Raw genomic sequence first — 23,979 nt, 5'->3', positions numbered from 1 at the left:
ACAACATAACACATTAATACATAAATAATATATAAAAACATTCTGGGTTACACTTTATTTTATTTATAATAAGCACATTATTTATAATAAGTACATAGTATGTACATTGAGAACAGGACTGTAAAGGGAAGTGTGGTTACACTTTATTGAAGGTGTCTTTGTTACACTGTAATTATACATTTAAGTTCTAAGTAATACTTACTAAAGTGTTAGGATTAGGAATTGGTTTAGGGTCCATTGCATGTAATTATGAATTATTTGCATGTTTTAATTATTACTATAGTAACTGCATGTAACAATGACTAAGTGTATTTTAGTTGTTCTATGACTCCTGTTATGAGTAATAGTAATGGGTAAATTATTATTAATAATTAATACTTTTTTGCTAGAATTCTGACTTTAATTATGAAAATATTGTACTTTTTATATCTGCCTTCACACTGCTGGTTAACGCTGGCACAAGAGGTGTATTTTTATGCTGCAATGGCTATTATTAACACCGAAAACATTCGTAGTACAATTTGGATTGCGCTCAAGAGGCTTGATCTCAACGGTTGGTCTAATTTTATAATAATCTGTCCAAATTGCATGTAGTTAAACAGCGGACAGCTGCGCAGCATCCTGGTTACCATGGCAACATGAAAAGATGCTGTAGATCCTTGTTTTTCTGCCTTTTTGCCACCTTCATTATTTTTCCTATAAGAGTACAACATTTCTTATAAAATATACTGAATTACTCTGAAATAATTAACTTTGCCTTTCGGCCACTGATGTTGTAAAATGTATTGCGATGGATAGACAGCAACAGGTGCATCTGACAGCGCAAAAGTTACTGGATGAACAAGAAAAAGAGTTACTGGTTACGACAAAAGAAAGAAAAAATGGATATTATTTTGACTATGGCTTTGAATAATTGTGACATGCTAATCACATGCAAATGTAAAAGATATAGCATAGGTACGTCTCTAAGATGTCTGCTAAATGTGCTTAATCTAAAAACATCTGAGAAAGTCTTAGAAAAAAGGCCGTTTTACACACATTCTAAATCATACACATCTTAAAGACGTTTTCTAAATGTCTATTTAACATCTGACAGAAGTCTTAGAGACACATTGCAGATTAGCGATGTGTAGAAAGAAATTTCAATTTCTTATTGAAATTATATCAGATTAGCAAACACTTTAAAAAATAGTCCCTCGGGCAGACATCTCTTTGATGTGCGTGTGCTATCATGGATGTAAATATGAGTGCTGACATAACCAGTTATTTTACAGATAACAGGGTCACGGCCCTTCGGGAAGTTCACATACCAAGTGGGGCTAAAGTAACCACCATAAAACAAGTGCGTTTTATATCAGTTCTTTGGTTAGTGATATTCAAAATATGTATTAAATTGGTGTTTTCTCTCCTTACAGACACTAGGTCATTCTTTCAGGCTGGACACTTCTCAGTTAACACTTAAGGTATTTTGACATGCACAAACTTCCTGTGCTGATTGAGATCTTTACTATCTGCTCCATATTTAAACAGAAATATTTTGAAATCAATTTTCAGATGCGAAACAATCGAGGATCTCTTATTCCATTAAACTGCTGCATGCCACCAAACAGCAAGGAAATGTAAGTCTATTTAAACAATATTACCTAGTGACAAAGATATATAAATTTATACTACAGGGCTTTTGAATGCTTGATTCTGATTGGTTGACGAACATTCTAAGGTGTGCAATTATTTTCATGGAAACGCACGACTGAAGTAGTTCCAGGGAGGTCTTGACCACATTACAGTTCCATATCACTCCGCCGAATGATTTCAGTTATTATTTTAAAGGAACAGCAGAAGAACCAAAAACCCACAACGACACCGACCAAGCAAATAAATATAGTAAACAATAGGATCAAAAATGACATTATTTCGACTATGTGAAGCACATACTCTTATGGAAGAGGTTTCCGCCAGAGAATAATAAAAAAAAAAAAGGCTAATAAAAAAAGGTAATTGCGACCTTTTAGGTCACAATTCTGACATTGTTTTCAGTATTGCGAGATATAAACTCAGGAAACAACCTCGAACACACTGAAATGGAAGACATGGAAGACAAGGAGCAAACTGAAACCTAAAAACTACCCTATTGTATAAACACTGAAAACCAAGCATCTAATTAACAAGGCACACCTGAACTGAGGACTCTAATCAATCTGTATCCAAACAGGCAGGGAACAGAGGATAATTAACTCATTAATAAACTAACAGCAAACAGAAACAGAACACAACGAAAACAGAACATAGCCTACACGTGACAACAATTGTGAGTAGCCATGTATCTAGCAATTCTGACTTTTTTAACTGACAATTGTGACTTTAGTCTATATCACGCAATTGCGAGAAAAAATCATGAGAATTGTGAGATACTGTAATTAGTCGCAATCACCTTTTGTATTTTTTATTCCGTGGCAGAAACAAACTTACTCTCTTTCACCCGCTCTCTCTCTCTCTCTCAAATGCACAAACATATTACAGTAGGCAATACGGATACACACTGTCAGCGCGGCTATGGCGATTTTATCAGTGATCCTTTAGTAGCTTTAAAGCTACATGACATTTCTCACTAGTTTTAAGGACAAAAACCTGACAAATGTCTTGAGATACAACATCTGAATGTTTTGAGGTGTGGTAACCGTAGTGATAGACTATACTCCGTTGATTGTCCGCTGTATTATCAGAAAATAAAGCACAGCTGCGGCCACAACACGAAGCGAAGTGGACATTATTTTCTAATAATTCAACGAAATAATTATACTACGTTATAAGCTTATACTTCCACTTCCGCTCATATGCTACTTATAGCTCACATAAATGAGTGGCAGCCTCAACCAACAATAACAAAAGGAATTTCCATTGTCAGAATTTCCCTTCTTTTATTACAGGACAGTATTTGGACACTATAATTACTTTTCAGGGACTTATTTTAAAAATACAAATATTATATAAAATATCTAAATTTAATCAATCGATTGAAATAAATTATTGCATATAATGAATAAATGTTACATTTTCGATACTTATCAAATTCAAGTAGATCTAAATGCACAAGATATCATCACACGATAAACACAGAATACATATTAATGGCTGACATACATTTTTGACCTGGGTAATGTCTGATGGTCATGGTAATTTCTTTCTGTTTATTATTGTTAATCCTTTCTTAGTCATGTTATATTTTCTGGATTGACTACTTAAAATGTGTTAATTTGTTCATATTCTTTTTGCAGGCCGTACGTCCTTGAAGTGGCTAAAAACTACCAGCATGGTATGTCAACTAATAATAATCCAACCCCCCCCCCCCCCAAAGCTTTATTATATTATCTAAAAAAGTCACAATTTTCCCTTATGAATATAGTCAACCCAAGACCCAGAAGCATTCCCATTTTTATTAAAACCTTGAAGTCAAGACTACAGAACATTGTGAAACAGGTGAGACGTTTGACTCAGATGCAAGTCACTGATACTCGGTTTGCTTCTTTAAATCAAGTTGACTGTTAAACACTTCCTTGGTGACAAAGTATGAAAATTTCAAACATTTATGACACATCTGGTGCTATTTCAGATTGAAAGATTAGAGGAGCTGTTGCCTCAAATCAAGCTAAGACACCATGAAAAGATGACAAAGGTGAACTTCTGATCTTATATCTAAAAACATGTATTTCCTGTTGAAACAGGATGTAGCTCAATAAAGTGTAAAATGCTTTAGTTTGCCCACAGAAGAACCATGATTTGCCACTTTCTATATGCATATGGTTGTATTAGATTAGAAAAAGTCTTATATGTCTGTAAGTCATGATCAGTATAATTTCTTGTTTTCCAGGAAGATTCAGATTGTACATTTTATATGCATGCATGTGCTATTAGTGAATTCTGTCAACTTTTAAGGCCCGTTCACACCAAGAACGATAGCTATAACGATATTAGAGTCCACGCCAGCGGATGATATTGATCTGTTTATTAAAACTGCGCTGCCGTTTTGTCCTCTGTCACTTTAAATGCTTGAGCTCTTTAAAGCAGGATGGATTCATGTTTTTATCACTCATCTGCTGGGAAAAATTGTCCCAAAAGTAATTCCAACGATGTCGTTTCACTGTGCTGTTTTCATTATCGGTGTGGTGTGGATTCTTTTATTTTAAAGGGATAGTTCACCCAAAAACAAAAATTCTGTCAGTATTTACTCTCACTCATGTTGTTTCAACCCCGTAAGACCTTCGTTCATCTTCGGAACACGAATTAAGATATTTTTGATGAAATTTGAGAGCTGGATCACTCCTCCATAGGCTTCTTAAGGTATTGACACTTGTTCCCCGAAAAGTTATTAAAGACATCGTTAAAATAGTCCAAGTGACTACAGTGGCTCAATCCTAAGTTTATCAAACGACGAGAATACTTTTTGTGCGCAAAATAAACAAAAATAACGACTTTATTTCAACTATTCATTTCCTTCTCTGTGGGCCTCGAGTCAGTTCACTAGTGTAATAGCGTACGTTTCTTTTGTTGTTCGTCACACGCATCACAGACATGACCAGTGTCGGTCAATAGTGAGCCTACGTGTGACGTAGCTCTACGCAATCACACTACGTTAACTGACTCGAGGCCAACAGAGAAGGAAATGAATAGTTGAAATAAACTTGTTATTTTTGTTTGTTTTTGCGCACAAGAAGTATTCTCGTTGCTTGATAAACTTAAGATTGAGCCACTGTAGTCACTTGGACTATTTTAACGATGTCTTTAATAACTTTTCGGGGCTGGGAAGTTTCAATCCCTTAGAAGCCTATGGAGGAGTGATCCAGCTCTCAGATTTAATCAAAAATATCTTAGTTCATGTTCTGAAGATGAACGAAGGTCTTACGGGGTTGGATCAACATGAGGGAGAGTAAATACTGACAGAATTTTCATTTTGGGGTGAACTATCCCTTTAAGAACTTTTTTTTTTTTACTTTATCGTCCTTTGTGGGCGGGTCTTCAAGTGTGCACTAAGCATATGGCAAAATATTTGTCTCTAAAAAAGTAGTAATGCGCTAATTAATTTCATGCCTTTTATTGCAGGATATTGAGTTACTGAATCAACAGTTGGTATTTCTTCACAAACGAATGCAGGTAAAATGTCATTCCTCATTTGTTATCATAATCATCCTTATGTCATAATAATTAAAGGTGGGGTATGTGATTCTCTTTTTTCTCCATTTTTTCAAAATAACTTGAAATCCTATTCCTAGCCCACTTACTATTGAAAATCCTATTCCTATTCCTATTCCTTGAAATCCTATTCCTATTCCTAGCCTTAGAAGCACTGAAATGAAAATTAAGCAATTTAATCATCTGTGGAACAGGCAGGGCTCGAAAAACTCCAGTCTATCATTTCCAAGACCACCTGGAATCATTAGACAGTAAGTTCGTCAATCAAACGGTCGTACCACACCCCCCTCCCCCCAGCGCGCGTGACCCCCTTTGTGCGCATACTCGTGACGCATGCGCATCTCGTCAGTAAAGGCGGTTCCATGATTAGTAGTAAATCGTCATTACAAACAATCTCTCGTGCATCTGAGTTTTCGCTCGTGCATGATTGCGCGTCTATGTTCTTCGAATGGGTGGAGTCAGGGCCAGCGTTGGAGGAAAGAAGGTAGGACCATTTGAATTGTATATTTTCAAAATCTGCCGGTTGTTTTCCAAATCACTTACCCCACCTTTAATAATGCCAATTATTCACTTATATATCAACAATATCTAAATTATAAATTAGCAATCTCTTTAATTACAGGTGCTGGTCATATAATTAGAATATCATCAAAAACTTGATTTATTTCAATAATTCCATTCAAAAAGTGAAATTTGGATATTATATTCATTTATTACACACAGACGGATATATTTCAAGTGTTCATTCCTTTTAATTTTGATGATTATAACTGACAACTAATGAAAACCCCAAAATCAGTATCTCAGAAAATTAGAATATTGTGAAAAGGTTCAATATTGAAGACACCTGGTGCCACACTCTTATCAGCTAATTAACTCAAAACACCTGCAAAGGCCTTTAAATGGTCTCTCAGTCTAGTTCTGTAGGCTACACAATCATGGGGAAGACTGCTGACTTGACAGCTGTCCAAAAGATGACTATTGACATCTTGCACAAGGAGGGCGAGACACAAAAGGTCATTGCTAAAGAGGCTGGATGTTCACAGAGCTCTGTGTCCAAGCACATTAATAGAGAGGTGAAGGGAAGGAAAAGATGTGGTAGAAAACAAAGTGTACAAGCAATAGGGATAACTGCACCCTGGAGAGGATTGTGAAACAAAACCCATTCGAAAATGTGGGGGAGATTCACAAAGAGTGGACTGCAGCTGGAGTCAGAGCTTCAAGAACCACCACGCACAGACGTATGCAAGACATGGGTTTCAGCTGTCGCATTCCTTGTGTCAAGCCACTCTTGAACAAGACACAGCGTCAGAAGCGTCTCGCCTGGGCTAAAGACAAAAAGGACTGGACTACTGCTGAGTGGTCCAAAGTTATGTTCTCTGATGAAAGTAAAATTTGCATTTCCTTTGGAAATCAAGGTCCCAGAGTCTGGAGGAAGAGAGGAGAGGCACAGAATCCACGTTGCTTGAAGTCCAGTGTAAAGTTTCCACAGTCAGTGATGGTTTGGGGTGCCATGTCATCTGCTGGTGTTGGTCCACTGTGTTTTCTGAGGTCCAAGGTCAACACAGCCGTCTACCAGGAAGTTTTAGAGCACTTCATACTTCCTGCTGCTGACCAACCTTATGGAGATGCAGATTTAATTTTCCAACAGGACTTGGCACCTGCACACAGTGCCAAAGCTACCAGTACCTGGTTTAAGGACCATGGTATCCCTTTTCTTAATTGGGCAGCAAATTCGCCTGACCTTAACCCTATAGAAAATCTATTGGGCATTGTGAAGAGGAAGATGCGATACGCCAGACCCAACAATGTAGAAGAACTGAAGCCCACTATCAGAGCAACCTGGGCTCTCATAACACCTGAGCAGTGCCACAGACTGATCGACTCCATGCCACGCCGCATTGCTGCAGTTATTCAGGCAAAAGGAGCCCCAACTAAGTATTGAGTGCTGTACATGCTCATACTTTTCATGTTCATACTTTTCAGCTGGCCAACATTTCTAAAAATCCTTTTTTTGTATTTCTCTGAAGTAATATACTAATTTTCTGAGATATTGAATTTGGGATTTTCATTAGTTGTCAGTTTTAATCATCACAATTAAATGAAATAAACATTTGAAATATATCATTTTGTGTGTAATGAATGAATATAATATTCAAGTTTAACGTTTTGAATGTAATTACTGAAATAAATCAACTTTTTGATGATATTCTAATTATATGAACAGCACCTGTATATTGAATATTGCATATTTAAAATGATTTTACAATTTAAAATGCAAGGTAATCTCAGATTAACTAAAATAACAATTGAGATTTCTTTTATTTTAGATGTCCGAGTGCTATTGTTGGGAGGGGATGCTGAGAAAAGCTCCACTGTGGTGAATGATGCTCACAGGTCATGCATGACTGGCTCAACTCAATAATATAAGCACTGACTAACATGACCAATAACATCTTAGAGTAGAATCTGTCTGTTCTTCAGTTTTTCTTTAAATCTATAGAGAATCTGAATGATTTTTCTGGAGTTGTTTAAGTATATCATCATGTATTTTATCTGTTTTTTCAATATCAACTGGCCTCCAAAACACATGGACACATGTCTGACCTGTAAATTACTTTACTACAAAAAATAAGTTTCTGAGTCATTTTTCCAATGGCTTTTATCCAGTTGGTGTCCTATCAGTGTGACCACAGGTGAAGAGAATCACATTACCTATTAACATTATCCACTAAGATTTCATAACCCGCAATCTAATGTAATGGCATACATTACCGGTAAGAGTAGATTAAGTTGCAGAAACGTTTTGGCATTACTATAATATAGGCAAACAGAACAATTCAAATATGTAAAGCAGTTTATAAAGTTTGAAAACCCATTGAAAGAAAATTACAGTTCTATTTTTCCTTGAAAGTGCATCAGCATATTGTATATATGTGACCCTGGATCACAAAACCAGTCACAAGTAGTACGGGTATATTTGTGGCAATGACCAACAATACATTGTATGGGTCAAAATTATCGATTTTTCTTTTATGACAAAACATTATTAGGATATTAAGTAAAGATCATGTCCCATGTAGATATTTTGTAAATTTCCTATCGTAAATATATAAAACATTTATTTTTGTGAGTGAATGCAGCATAATTGTAAACATAAATGGACAACTTTAAATGCGATTTTCTCAATGTTTCGATTTTTTTGCACTCTCAGATTCCAGATTTTCAAATAGTTGTATCTCGACCAAATATTGTCCTATCCTAGCAAACCATAATCAATGTGAAGCTTATTTATTCAGCTTTCAGATGATGTTCAAAAAATTTACCCATGTGTGGTCTAGGGTCACCTATTTACAAATGCATGAATGTTATGTCCATTATTTTATTTTGAACATCAGTGTGTTATGTGTGCATTTTAAGTGCTGTGACTGGTGGCCATCATTTTTCTTTTTAAGTAGAAATATTCAGTGTCTCACAATTAAAATTAGAGCCTAAAATGTCAATGTATTATAATTACACCATTGTAAATGGTCTAAAATGTGTATAAGATGAAGTAGATCACACTCATGTTAACATGATGGCCACATAAACAATGGAAGATAATGACAGCAGCATTTACATTTAAATAAAACTCATCAGATTTGATTTTTCCCAGCACACCACCCATTATGAACAGATCACTTCTCAATAGGCTAAAATTTGGATACATTTTTGCTGATCAGATTACCAAGAACTAAACAGACACCGGTCATAGAGAAACATTTACTTAATTTTTGAACAAACCCCAATCCTCAACAAGAAAACCCGCATCACAGTACTTGTCTCCACTTGTTTATTGATACAGAAAAGGCTGTAGTTCTGAGCAATGACTTATCGTTTCCCTGTACATCCCACAAAGATGTTCTGAAAAAGTAGCAAAATATATATTCCAAAATACATTGTATATAAACCTTAATGAATGAAATGGCTGCTTCATGACAATGAAAAAAAGAAAACTTGTTTTGCAGTGAGGACTTCCACTCTATAAATGCAGTTTACTGAATTATTTCACATTGATCACAATGTCAGCCTTCAGTCCTTCCGATTCAAAGGAATGAAGCCCATTTATTACACGCATTAGGATCAATGTTCTTTTGCAAGCATGAAACAAAGGAGAAAGGAATGTCAATGTAAATCACCATCTCAGAGCATTTCTACAGGATTATCTCTCTCATCTGGACGATGGCTTTATCGGGAAAAAAATAGACCAGCATCTTTCAAGTTATTTTTAAAAAAAATGTATTTGATCAATTACATACTGGTGTCCAGAAAAAAGGTCACAATTACTGATACAATGAACCACTACTACTAAAAAAAAAAAAAAAAAAAATCATCAAGTTGACGGTTACTGGAAAAACACTATGTACATAAACAAGGGTACGATGGACAGATACATCAGGAGTAGACTCATGTCTTCACCTCTGCTACCACACTGCTCTGTTCATCACATTAGCAATTATAGACGGGCCTGTTAAATAAATCAGAACAACAAAAGAACAAACGGTCTGGTTTAACAGTTCTAGTTGCTTGCGTCTTTGAATGGTTTAAAACTTAAACGCTCTTTCTCAGGGAGCTATTCTTAAAATTTTCCAAGTGGTCTGAATTCAAAAGGGGAAGGTGTCCTCAAAATAATCAGCATATTCAACGACAGCACTTCTATTCAGTTTTGGATTTTTTGCTGTCATTGCCGTTTTCCTCGGCCGTGGTGTCCTCGGACTTCCGCTTCTTGGTGCTCTCCTCGACGTTGCTCCCGAGGTGCGGGGAGAAGGTGATGATTATACAGGTCATGTTGTCGCACCCTGTGCCGTCCCCCGAGGTGTCTGGTGCCAAGCAGTGGTCCAGCAGCTAGATGGTGAAAAACACACTTTTTGGTAAGTTTTTAAATGGCTCCAGTCATAACGACAACACAAAAGTCCAATGATAATTACATTTTTAGCCATTTAATTGAAACAATATAATTTGTTCGGGAAGGAATTAGTTCAACGTGGCCACGATTTACTAAAACGAATTCTTCATTGTGGGAATGAATTCTTAATTGACACAATATATGTATTTTTGTCCGCATGTCATGTGTGAGGCTCCATATTGCTGAAAGAACCAAAACAAAAACACAAAACATCACACCGAGGGATGTGCCCGAAGCCGAATCTGGAAAGGCACGGACAATAAATGTAGTATAACAATTTATAATCACAATTAAAGTGAAGCCACAAGTGCAGTCATGCTTGATTTCAAATCTGAGGATCTCTTAAAACTATGAATTTTCTAAGATCATGTCGTGAGTTTTTAGAGAAGACTGATAGATGCTAATACAATATTTTATTGCCCTTTAAACTCCCATTTGCTGTCTATGGTCTGGCAAAGAGAACTCCAATTCAATTCATGTTCTTTTGTTCTTACTCATTGAACCGTTCACACTTCTGTCATGAAGACTTCATTATTGTTTTATCGTTATCCTTTTGTTTGTATTCAGCCATTATTAGCCTTTATTCTGGCATTATGGCTTTCCCATCTACGACACTTTCATCCCACTCTACTTTAATCTATTATCTTAAGTCTTTCTATTAAATTACAATTATTACATTTTTATTATAAAATTATTATTACAATTAGCATCAAGCTACATAACACAATTTAAAAGATTAATTACCCTTTTACCCAAAACTCACTTTAAACAACCATCGAGTGTTTGTATTAACTTCCGATCGCGATCTAATGTGGATTTTAGTCATATAATGTTGTTGAAATATAGGATTATATCTGCAGCTAATCACTACACCTGCTTAGCATGTATACTGCAAACATTATTTCATTTTACAAATAGATCTACAAATCTCTTTGTAAAAATAAAATGATAGTATTTGAGTGATTATAGTGTAGTAACGGTGTTGCATGCTCGAGATCAACCAGAAAGTAAAGCTGTTCTGAGCTCGTGCTGCACTGTCTGTTATTGGAGCTGATAAACTCAAGAGTAGCGTGGTTTCGTTTTATTCATTTTTAATTAGCCATTTAATGTTTTTCATATGCATTGAAGGCAGCTCTTATCAGTTGGGCAACGTGGTGGTGGCACCAGTGCGACCTCTAACTATTTATTCGCACCAGTAAAAAAAAAATATTTGGTCGCAGTCTGTAGCTCTGATCAGATTTCACTTATTACGTGAAGATATTGAAATATATTTTTTCCTTCACCATGTCCCTTTAGGGGCTCCGTAGAATCCATTATCTCCTTTACAAATTCGGCTTCGGGCACATCCATAGTCACACATTTTTCCCAGTACTTACCTCTTCTACAATAGCAGATAGGGGTCTGCTTTTACCAGACTCCGTTTTAAATCTCTCATTCACAAAATCCACCACTTCCTGACTGCTCATCACATTCCTTTAAACACACAAAGACAAATATAAACAGACAATTGAATCTATTCATTGGCTACTCATTACAGTTCTTAATTGACTATTGCAAAAAAACAAGACAAAAAAAATTCAGCATTTCTCATAGCAGAGACATATATGGACCTGCATATTGCAACGAGAAGAATTGTTATCGGGGAACTACCATTACATCGAGTGACTTTAAATAACACCACTACATTAAGCCTAGATGTTATGCAAAATGTTATCAAAGCAGAGAACCTGAATAAACACTAGAATTCGCACTGTTTTTCAGCCTTTTCCTTGATATTTTATATAACATAATATTTTTGTTATCATTTGAAAGTGATTTCAACCAAACTAACAATTTCAACCAACACAGCTGCCATGGCCAATTGCATGCAAACATTTTATCCAAGAACTAAAGGCATAATGTAGTTAAAAGAAGGGATGTTAACCGATGACCGTTTGACCGATGGTTGACCGTATCAACGTTAACCAATCAAAGTTGTCGGTAGTCGGTAAAAAAAAGAAAAGAAAAAATCTCTAAATTAGGCTATTATAGACAGTGGACTAAACGCTACTACAGTTAGCCATCCCATTCCAAGATATTTTTGTGTGAAGTGAAATCCCTCACACTCAATTTTTCATAACTCGCCTGTTTGTACTTCATAAACCAATAAAAACATTTGGCGCGAGGTCACAGCGTTTGGGTTTGCGCGCTCAAGGTTTGCGGAAAGTAAAGGCTACAGGCAGGGACGTGGGATTTTTTAGTGTAGGCGTATAGTAGGCTGTGTAATGTATCCTGATTGACTTTATGATTAGTTAAATCTGTTTTGCACATGCATCGCCACAGAGTTAACCATTTCAGACAGTACCAGACAGCCTCTGTCTCGTTCACTTCACGTCTGTGGACGTTACGCACAGCTCAGTGTGGCCGCTCCAATATACCTTCAATGAAATCTAACATTAGTGTAACTGACAGAATTACTAAAAAATATTTTGCTACCTAAAAGTTAAAGATTTTAAATAAAACTCAAGGAATGGTGGATGTGTGTAATTTCATGATTTATGAGTGACGTTAGTCTAGAAGCATAAATGTCATATTTCCCTCATATTAAATATAAAACGCTTGTGGACTGATATTTTTCCAATGTCTGGATTCCTTTATTAATGGAGTATATAAACAGACGTTTTAATATATTGGTACTAAATGCATTTAAGAATTTATATTTCAAGTTTCAAGTCGAAATGCGCGCTCTTTGGTCCATCAGTGCTTGAGTCACTGATCACATTAGAATAAAATCTCATAATAAAATACAAAATCGACTGATTTATGAATGTATATATGCATAGTTCTCATCAGTCGGAAATACAGATAAACGCTTTCATTTGTTGTATTTTTGATCGAGGCATGGGATAAAATAGCTGAGATAGTTGGTGTCTCCGGTGAATTGGTTAAGTGCGTGCTGATGATTTATTATATTTTTAAATAGGAGGGAATAAATTGCACAATGAGCAGTATTTTTTTTTCAATAAATATTGAAAAATGTTTTCAGCATTCATGGTTGTGTGTTTCATATTATTTTTGCATGCATGTATAGGCCACACACCAGAACATGTGAGTAGCTAAAGCGGGGCGGTGTGACGCTTAAGTTAAAAAAACTGAAACATACGTTTCATATATATGTTTAAATAATATAATGTTTTTTTCATTTCATCTATGTTGGTTATATGAAAAGGGAATCGCATGAGATGAGTAAGATAGGATCATAAGATGCCCAATATAGGGTATCGGAAAACATTTGGAATGGGTCCGACATAATCTTGACCACTTAAGTTTTGTTTTAAGTGAATTTCGTTTAGTATAAATTGTATCTTCATTTTAATCAATGTTTCATCAACAAATTGACTGGATTAATAAATAAGAAGCAAATATAGTAAACAATATAGGCTAATTAGGACACGGAGGCGCCGGCGTGTGAACTGGAGTGAGTCTCATAAATGAACCGAAAACTGACAGAAAACACTAGTTTATTAATAAACAATTCTAATGTTTAATGCATAATCCTTACTTTGGCCGGTTCTTTGTGGCAAGCTTTATGTGTGCGTTGAGATGCAGAATAGGCAATATAAAACTGCTGTCATTATAAAAGGTTTCTATTGTCAATGTATTGCTTGTTTTTCTGCTTACATTTCATGTTGTAACACTTCTCTTATCTCGAAAATAATGCTGCTACGTCAGAGCGGCCAAAGCGTCAACAAGCTTCCGTGTACTTTTTGACAAGCGTCCTCGACAGGGCGGCCACAGCTTCTTTGCCGCTGAAGTCGGCGGCGGTGTGAACGTACCTACAGTTATTATGCTTCTTAAGCGGACTTTTGGGACTCAGTTTTGGTGTCAAGGCGCAATGAATTAAATGCACAAATGGTAATTAAATTTATATATATTTATATATAAAAACAACGGAAAACAAAAAGGCGCGGCTCGAAATGGCTGTTATTTCAAACAGCGTAGCATATTTTAAACTAATTGGTTAACCGGTTTCAATCGGCGAATGAAGCTCGGTCAAGAACATTTTTAGTTTTCGCCATCCCTAGTTAAAAGTAAATCAAGGTTTCTTTTATAATAATTTTAGTCTGAAAGATCAGAAAAATAATCACAAATATCACGATTGCTCAATTAACAACTTGCAAAAGCATGTTAATGCGCTGTGAATATTTAATACAACTAGTCCTAAAAAAAAATCATGAAATCAAGTTTAGTTCTTTTTGTCCATCTTACCAGATGCCATCACAGGCGATAACCATAAACTCATGGTCTTCATTGAGAGTCAGCACTTTGACATCAGGCAGAGCAGAGATCATCTGTTCCTCTGGGGGAAGAGCCTTGTTCCTTTTATAAAAGTGATCACCTACAAGAAACACAACCATTAGAGCGATGCAAGAAAACTACGTCAAACAAAAAGGAAATGCGCAAAATAATACTTCCGTAAATAAATAAGCCAGTAAGGAGCAGAGTTACCAATAGCTCTGGAGAGGTTCAGGCCTCCATTGACACGTCCGTCCATCGTCACTTTCCCACCAGCGTTCTTTATTCTGGTCAGCTCAAGCTCGTCCTCTGGTTTGTGGTCATAGGACATGTCCACCGCCTTACCCTTTTCAGACACCACACACCTGGAATCTCCAGCGTTGGCCACAATGAGCTGCTTCCCACGAATAAGAGCTACAACAGCTGTGGTGCCACTGTCTGAACCTGGCTGCAGAACGGATGGAAACATTTAAATAAACTATGTATACGGGCATATGTCACGAGGTTGTGTGATCCACTCCTTACACATCTTATTTCAAGTTTTCAAAGCATTCACATGAGAAAGAATGACTTAAAGGTGTTAGTTCACCCAAAAATGAAAATTATGTCATTAATGACTCACCCTCATGTCGTTCCAAGCCCGTAAGACCTCCGTTCATCTTCAGAACACAGTTTAAGATATTTTAGATTCAGTCCGAGAGCTTTTTGTCCCTCCATTGAAAATCTATATACGGTATACTGTCCTTGTCCAGAAAGGCAATAAAGACATCATCAAAGTAGTCCATGTGACCTCAGTGGGTTAGTTAGAATTTTTTGAAGCATCAAAAATACATTTTGTTCCAAAAATAACAAAAACGACGACTTTATTCAGCATTGTATTCTCTTCCGGTTCTGTTGTCAATCCGCGTTCATGAGTCCGCTGACGTAAGACGAGCTGACGTGTGTCTGGTGTGCCCGAGCTTCGTTTACAGTCTGAGGGAGATGCACGCTGGAAACAAAACAATCTTCACAAACATGTCTAAGGATTTCGACACAGGGGAAGACTTGCATTTTTTTTTAACCAGACATATTTATTTGAACCCGAATACACGGACGCACCAGATAACACATCAGCAGCTTCACTGGCCTTGTGAACGCGGATTGACAACAGAACCGGAAGAGAATACAATGCTGAATAAAGTCATCATTTTAGTTATTTTTGGAACAAAATGTATTTTCGATGCTTCAAAAAATTCTAACTAACCCCCTGATGTCACATGGACTACTTTGATGATGTCTTTATTGCCTTTCTGGACAAGGACAGTATACAGTTCATACATTTTCAATGGAGGGACAGAAAGCTCTCGGACTAAATCTAAAATATCTTAAACTGTGTTCTGAAGATGAACGGAGGTCTTACGGGCTTGGAGCGACATGAGGGTGAGTCATTAATGACATAATTTTCATTTTTGGGCGAACTAACCCTTTAATCCCAAAAAAAATTCTTGTTTTTCACTGTGGAACATGTTTTTTTTGGGCTCACTGAATTTTCCCAAAATAATTATTTCTGTTTCACAGAAAAAAACAACAGCAACCAAGTTTCAAAAGAAACAAAAAGGACATGAATGCATCATTTGAACTTCTCTTCAGAGTAGAAAGAGGTCAGAACCATTAGAAAATTCTTAAAGTCATGAACAAACACTAAGGTTGCATCCGAAATTGCATACTTCCTTATATAGTAGGCGAAAAACGGTATGTGACAAAAGTAGTATACTCGAATATTCACAGTACTCATGTCGAATAGGCAAAAAGTACCTGGATGACCTACTACTTCCAGCGAGACTTTGAAGTGTGCATTCGGTGGACACTTTACTATCCCATGAGGCCACGGGAGAGGATTTGTGAATGACAGTGAAGCGATGCAACTGACGGCGGTAGGTCACATGACAATTACAACATGGCGAATGTAGTACGTCCAGATTACATTCATAATCCACACCAGATAGAACATACTTTTTAGCAGTCGCAAAGTAATTACTTATTCATAAGTATGTGATTTCAGATGCAGCCTATATTTCCCACATTAAATCTGAGGTCATGTGACATGCTAACCTCCTCTTTTCCATCCATGCCTGGCAAGCACATTTCCTCCTCTTCATCTGTGTCCTCTTCCTCCCCTTCTTCAGTGTCATCCTCTTCTTCATTCTCACTGCTGTTCTCACCATCCTCCTCACTGCAGTCCTTTTGATCGTAACAGAAAATGAAGCAAACTTTTGTAAATTTCAAAATATACAATTACAGATTCCATTGATTTTCTGTAAAGTTTAAACTTGATCATTCAACACAAAACCTTACTCTTTGGTAACCAGAATGAACCTGCAGTGCAAGTACCCCAGATGCTTGGCCATTACACTAACCTAGTCCTGAATCGTCAAAATGTGCTATTGCTGCTAAATGTGTCCCCTCACCTCTTCCTCACTACCTTCCTCTTCTTCTTCTCCCTCCTCTGACTCTTCACTGTCCTCGAAAAACTTGGACTTGGCACTTCCAGGAGCAGGAGCTGCAGAGGAGGAGCATGAGGGACCAGCATCCCCAGTTGAGCCAGACTTCTCACGGGATCCAGCCGAAGCGGAGCCGGAAGCCGCAGCTCTTCTGCAGGCCCTCATCTTGGAGCCTTCAGCCACATCTCCAGCACCAGCTGCCTTCTGCTTCCCATTGCTGCCAGCCTCGGAAGCCTTACATTCTGCCTCGCCGTTGATGGCCTTCTCAGTGCAAGACTTCTCTCCATCCTCCGACTCTTTAGACGCATCTGGACACGGCTTTTTGGCATTTTTGTTTTGGTTCTGTCCGAAGCGTGTAAGCAGCTCCTCGATTGTCATGGTGGCCTCTTCATGCAGCAGAGCTGCTTCTTCATTATCAACTGACAAGAAAGAAGAGCATGGATGTCAGTTTATTTTGCTAACTTGTAGTAGTTGCGCTGTGCATGCATTTTACAATTGATACACATTGCAATTGTTACTTAGGGTGCTTTCACACTTGGTTCGAAACTGGATTTTGTTCATAATAGGACTGGGTGATACATTGAATATCAACATTATCATGATATTTGCTCACGATAAAGACTAGGGAATATTGTTAATATCACGATAATGTTAAAAGTTTAGCATACAAGTAAGCCAATTTCACACTCTCACAAAGATATGCAGCTGCTTTCTAACTTTCCAGTGCATTTTTGTGTTTGTGCTCTGAAAAGCATAAAACACTATTTACAACGTATTTTTGCAGCGTTGAGAATTGTAGCCAATCACAGACATGTCTGTTGAGCACCAGAATGCAATGGCCAATCAGAAGTGTTGAAGCCAGTCAGAATCCATCCAATACCGCTCAAAATGCAGAAACCACTTTTTGTAAGAAGATTAAAATTGTACAATTTTCATATTGGTACCTTTAAGTTAATTTGATTTTAAATATCCCTTTTGTGTTTATTTATTAAAAATCATTAAGTGGACACAATGTCTAGATTATTATTTTTAACTAGTGTTGCTTTTGGAATAAACAATTTTTATATACTTTGCAACCATAATATGTTCTATCCAGATCACGTCTTTCAATCCTTTACATTTGAGAGGAAGAGATTATTAGCATTTAGATCCAGCAATAGATCACACTGCATTTTTTTTCCATCCAAACCGGTACGTGTGCATCAAAGCAGCAGCTGTTTTACTCCTGTTTCTAGGTAACGTTGAGACAGGAGAAGGGAGGAAAATGTTGCTCACCTCACTTCTATACTTAGATTTTTGAACCGTTGGTTTTGTTTCCAAAGCATTAACACTACAGACCTTGCGTCTATCTGCCGCAAATGTTCTAAAGAACACAGGTGTCTTTTTTTGTGTGACAACTATTTCTGCAAAAGGCAAACAGAAATGAGCCACACAATCATTCTGCTTGCAGTTTACCAAGTCACACGTCACCATCATCATACATCATCAATAGTGGTTTACACATGCAATTTAGTACGATTGCATTAATATCAGGAGTGGTTTGCGGATGCGCACCAGAGCTGAGAAAGCAGCATTCACTTCTAAACATTCACGTCTAACACGCTCGGGTTCATTTACTCTGACGCTAAATGAACCCGAGCGTGCAGCAGAAGTGCTAGTGTGAAAGCACCCTTATACTTTGCGTAGCATCATTACGAGATGTTTCATTCAGAAATAACATTAACAAAAAGATAAAATATAATGAAAAGCTGCACTTTAAAGAAAAAGTCTATCATTCATATTTCCTCCAGCTCCATCCATCAAACAGGAAACCAAAATACTCCCAGTTCCAAAAGACAGACTGAAACTATGAATGTGTATTAGAAATCAGGAGTGGTGAGAACATTGTGCTTGGTACATTTTTCATCTTCAAACCATGAAAGCAATCCGGTCAAATGTGTTTTCAACTAGTGTTGTCAAAAATATCGATATTTCGATAAATATCGATACTGAAATATCTGAACGGTACCAATACTAATTTCCCGAAGTATCGATACACCAATACTAGCCGAGCAGTCACTTTCACTTCTCTCCAAAGGCGCGTTGACAAACACCACACGTGACGCACTCGTCTCATTCGCTCTGGTTAAATAGCAAAAGTGAATGGAAAGATGGCGAGTGCGGCGTCCCCGCGACCGGCTTTGGTTGATTGATAAAGAACACCGCGAGCGGGCATGTCAGAGTCGGAGAATGGCGTGGACAGGACACGCGCTACACACCGCGAGCGGGCATGTCGGAGAATAGCGCGGACACGCGCTTCACACTGCGAGCGGGCTGCGGGCACCCAAAAGATTGTTTGACTATCAATATCCCTCTCATCACTCATTTTGTCAAATTATTTTATAGATGAAAACATTTAAGGAATTGGCTCCAGGGGTACCATTTAGCAAGCATATGCTCAGCATCAGGGGTGTTTGTTTTTTGGACAGACCTGCACCACTGCTAAAAACATCCTAACACTGTAACTCTTCTCATTTTAACTTTTCTGAAACATTAACCAAGATGGCCTAGTATTGTTGTTGATATGAGTCTGTTTCGTTTTTTCACTGTAATTCTTAAAGTTAACATAATCTGACTGAGGAATCGTAGACAAGTAAATATTGTAACTGTGGTCAGATGTAAATTAACTTGTGTCTGTTTAACTTTATTCAAAAATTATTATTTAATTCTGCAATTTGCCTTCATTAGCGATTATCATCAATTTGATTACACATATACTAATTAAACTAAACTGAGCTAGACAATGGCATCTCTGAATTCAATAATGAAATGCCTTTAACTGAAAATTGAATGTTTAACCTTATTATTATACATTACTGACACTCTATCCTCCAATTTGATACAGATAAGTGCTTCGACACAATCTGTATTATTAAAAGCAATATATAAATAAAGGTAACTTGACTAGATGCTGATCCAGTGAGCATTGTTTCCTTAAATCTGTTCATCAAATTAAGTTAATGTATTAACCAGCATTTATGACCGATGACCAATGCATTTGTTACAGTATATTTTAATCTTTGATAACAGTAGGTAATAAAAACACAACGGATCATGTTAGCTCTGGTCCAATGAAAAAATATTAACAGATAGAACTCAGGACATTTTTGTTCATGTAAAATATACCTCATTGTCATGTTCTAGACTTGTAATATTTAGCTTTAAATAAAAAAAAGACCCCCTTAATATTGTGGCAGTTTTTTTCTCTGTGGTATCGAAAATGGTATCGAATATCGATATTTTTCAAGGTATCGTATCGAAGTTAGAAATTCTAGTATCGTGACAACACTATTTTCAACTATCTCTGGAAGTGGTTGAAAGTTTTAAGCCCCGCTTACGCATCCGGCATTTGGCCCCCCGCTTACGCATCCGGCATTTGGCCCCCCGCTTACGCATCCGGCATTTGGCCCCCCGCTTACGCATCCGGCATTTGGCCCCCCGCTTACGCATCCGGCATTTGGCCCCCCGCTTACGCATCCGGCATTTGGCCCCCCGCTTACGCATCCGGCATTTGGCCCCCCGCTTACGCATCCGGCATTTGGCCCCCCGCTTACGCATCCGGCATTTGGCCCCCCGCTTACGCATCCGGCATTTGGCCCCCCGCTTACGCATCCGGCATTTGGCCCCCCGCTTACGCATCCGGCATTTGGCCCCCCGCTTACGCATCCGGCATTTGGCCCCCCGCTTACGCATCCGGCATTTGGCCCCCCGCTTACGCATCCGGCATTTGGCCCCCCGCTTACGCATCCGGCATTTGGCCCCCCGCTTACGCATCCGGCATTTGGCCCCCCGCTTACGCATCCGGCATTTGGCCCCCCGCTTACGCATCCGGCATTTGGCCCCCCGCTTACGCAGCCTGCATTTAGCCCCGCTTACGCAGCCTGCATTTAGCCCCGCTTGCGCCTGCATTTAGCCCCGCTTGCGCCTGCATTTAGCCCCGCTTGCGCCTGCATTTAGCCCCGCTTGCGCCTGCATTTAGCCCCGCTTGCGCCTGCATTTAGCCCCGCTTGCGCCTGCATTTAGCCCCGCTTGCGCCTGCATTTAGCCCCGCTTGCGCCTGCATTTAGCCCCGCTTGCGCCTGCATTTAGCCCCGCTTGCGCCTGCATTTAGCCCCGCTTACGCCTGCATTTAGCCCAGCTTACGCCTGCATTTAGCCCCGCTTACACCTGCATTTAGCCCCGCTTACACCTGCATTTAGCCCCGCTTACACCTGCATTTAGCCCCGCTTACACCTGCATTTAGCCCCGCTTACACCTGCATTTAGCCCCGCTTACACCTGCATTTAGCCCCGCTTACACCTGCATTTAGCCCCGCTTACACCTGCATTTAGCCCCGCTTACACCTGCATTTACACCTGCATTTAGCCCCGCTTACACCTGCATTTTTTCTCGTTTACACCTGTATTTACCTGTGATCGGATCAACCAAATTGAATCTTAACACCAGGTTTAAACAGGGCCAATATGTGATATATACAACCCTAAAACTAACCATCATCTTCATCTGCTACTTTTTCTGTTTCTCCTTGAGGACGCCCAGCTATCTGAACAAGTTCCTTGATGACTTCCTCTGTGGTGATTCGGCCATCGATAGCCAGGAATGCATCTTCCAGAGCCTGGTAATATGAAGGCAACCAAAGAGAAACACACATCCGAGGTCAGTAATTATACCCATTTTCAGATATCAAGATATAATTAATAATTAATGAGAGACTAACAACAACAACAGAATGGAGACTTTAAAAAGCCTTCAAATCATATTTACTGGCTTTGCACATCTGAAATCTACCATAATGTCTCAAATAAAAGCAGAAATAAATTTTGTTTGCACCACAGAGTTGTGGGCTTATGCAAGTTAAAGGATTAGACCAGATGCAATATGAATATACAACTGTAAAAGGTGAGTGTTACCTTTTGCAGCTTTCCATCCTTGTATGTCTTCTGCTCTTTAATGATGTCAGGCAAGTACTTTGAGCAATACAAAGCAACCTCTTCACCTGGAGGAAACAGTAACAGATTCTCAATCAATATTATCAAATGGATTTTTGCCTCTTTCAGGAAGAGTTCACCAAAAAAAAAACATACATACATACATATATATATCTTTTGTCTACATCTCAGCGCAGGGGAAGATTTTAAGTGAATAACTTTCCTTTCTACTGTGGAACAGAGAAGATGATATTTTGAAGAATGTTGGCGACCAAACTATTTTGGTGACCACAGACTTCCATTGTATGGAAAAAGAAAACAGACATTTCTCGAATTATCTTTTTTATGTCCCACCGAAGAAATGAATACAGGTTTGGAATGTCATGAAATCGCATACTCTTGAGTAGGTACTTGTTTTGAATAAGTAATTCATGACCACTAAAAAAAAAGTATGTTTTATATAGTATAAATGTACGTAGTATGAATGAAATCCGGACATACTACATTCACCATTTTGACATTATTATGTGGCCTACCAATGTCAGCTGCATGGCTTCACCTCAATTCACAAATCCTCTCCCGTGGCCTCATGGGATCGTACAGTGTCCATCGAATGCACACTTCAGAATCTCGTCAGAAGTAGTAGGCCATCCAAGTACTTTATGCGTACTCTTTTATGAGTACTTTTGTCACATAGCGTTTTTCACCTACTATATAGTATGGAAGTAAGCAATTTCGGATGCAGCCTGCACCTTCCAAGTCCTCTTGCTCAAAACGCTCATCTATGGACTACTGTATGCGTATGTGGTGCTTTTTTTTTTAGCTTAAATGACATGATCACTATGAACAGGCATACGGCACAAAGCTGCACTGAAAGAATTTTTAAAATAAATAAACAGGAGACTGGAACGACTTTGAGGCAGAGAAAATGACAGATGTGTCATTTTTGAGCAAACTCACTCTTTAAAAGCTCTTATACACGATGTGCACGTTACCAGCTTACCTCCATGACCATCATAGACCGCAAACATAGCGGTTTCCTCATCCAACTCTGGGATGCAGTTGTGCGCGTCCTAAGAAACAAAACAAGCCATTAGAAAGAGCTCGAGGCGGGAGTCACTCTGAACTCACTGGCGCCAAAATTCGCGCACGTCACTCACGCACACAACAAAACACACACACAACAAAAACTAACGCTCAGTTATAGAAATCATTTAAAATATAAACATCCAATTTCACTTGGTAAGGGCCATTCTCTTCGGTTTCCTTTCAAATATCATTAGTAATCCACATAGCAACAGCAGCGGAGAGAATGAAACGGTGAAAGTGTGTTTTACCTCCATAGACACTCGCCAGCCCTGCATGGCCGCGTACCCATAGGTCATGTTTTTATCCCCGCCGTTGCCTGTGCTTTTCTCCGTGTTGGGTTGAGACAAGTAAGCCCCCATGATGTATGCAATGAGGTATAGTGAAAGAAAAGCTCGTAATATAAAATAGATCCGTCCAATTCCAGTTCGCTGACTTTAAAGAAGTTAATACGTTTGCGCAAACTAGGTACTCGTCACATTTCAGTGCGCAGTGAACCTTAAATGAGAGTAAACCGGTATGTTACCCTGCTAACTGCTGTTAGCTGACTGGCTGCTAACACTGGTGGTGATGCTGCTGGAGTTTCTAAATGAATAATCACAGATGAGCGAAGTGTCCAGATAAGACTGTCTGTCCAAAACGGACAGAATTCACATTAAACACAAAGGGGAATAAATGTTGATTCGATATGAGTCTCTTTTAAAACATAGAAAAGCCGCTAACACGTGTGAGTCAACATAATCAACAGTCCACCAGCAAACCCATTTCACAGAGGGCGGACTTTAGTTTAGGCACACCGGAAAAGGAAGTCTGCTCATTGTGAGTTCGCGCATGCGCATGTTACAAAAAATAGGTAGCGGGGATTTTTGATTAATCGTAGTGACTCGAATCTTCTGAATCGCTGGGTAAAAAGATTAGTTTAGATTGACTAATTCGTCCAGTCACAGGTTACATCATTATAGTAACCATGAAATCAAAATGGACCATTCTAATTTTTTATGGGATATGCAAGTATTTCTGATTAATACGGACACTTCAT

General features: G+C 38.3%; 2 protein-coding genes across 2 annotated transcripts; one reads left to right on the top strand and one right to left on the bottom strand.

Moving 5' to 3' along the window:
• Positions 1-472: 472 nt before the first annotated feature.
• On the top strand, positions 473-7,725 carry LOC143754503 (uncharacterized). Its single transcript, XM_077247039.1, has 9 exons — positions 473-553; positions 1,275-1,342; positions 1,416-1,463; positions 1,555-1,619; positions 3,276-3,313; positions 3,404-3,477; positions 3,611-3,673; positions 5,098-5,148; positions 7,518-7,725. The coding sequence occupies exons 1-9, from the start codon at positions 484-486 to the stop codon at positions 7,569-7,571; spliced, it is 531 nt and encodes a 176-aa protein (XP_077103154.1). The 5' UTR covers positions 473-483; the 3' UTR covers positions 7,572-7,725.
• A 1,280-nt stretch (positions 7,726-9,005) lies between these two features.
• ppm1g (protein phosphatase, Mg2+/Mn2+ dependent, 1G) lies at positions 9,006-23,761 on the bottom strand. Its single transcript, XM_077247012.1, has 10 exons — positions 23,192-23,761; positions 22,858-22,927; positions 21,837-21,922; positions 21,418-21,541; positions 16,855-17,306; positions 16,499-16,627; positions 14,621-14,855; positions 14,381-14,510; positions 11,509-11,605; positions 9,006-10,071 (listed from the first exon to the last, which is right to left on the bottom strand). Exons 1-10 carry the CDS (start codon positions 23,300-23,302, stop codon positions 9,883-9,885), a joined length of 1,623 nt encoding a protein of 540 aa, XP_077103127.1. The 5' UTR covers positions 23,303-23,761; the 3' UTR covers positions 9,006-9,882.
• Positions 23,762-23,979: the final 218 nt, after the last annotated feature.

The sequence above is a fragment of the Siphateles boraxobius genome, unplaced genomic scaffold, assembly GCF_051911475.1.
Source record: "Siphateles boraxobius isolate OS27281-9 unplaced genomic scaffold, OSU_SipBor_1 104, whole genome shotgun sequence".
NCBI classification, from domain to species: domain Eukaryota; kingdom Metazoa; phylum Chordata; class Actinopteri; order Cypriniformes; family Leuciscidae; genus Siphateles; species Siphateles boraxobius.
The sequence above is the reverse complement of the archived record's forward strand: the minus strand, read 5'-3'. Positions and strand labels throughout refer to the sequence as shown.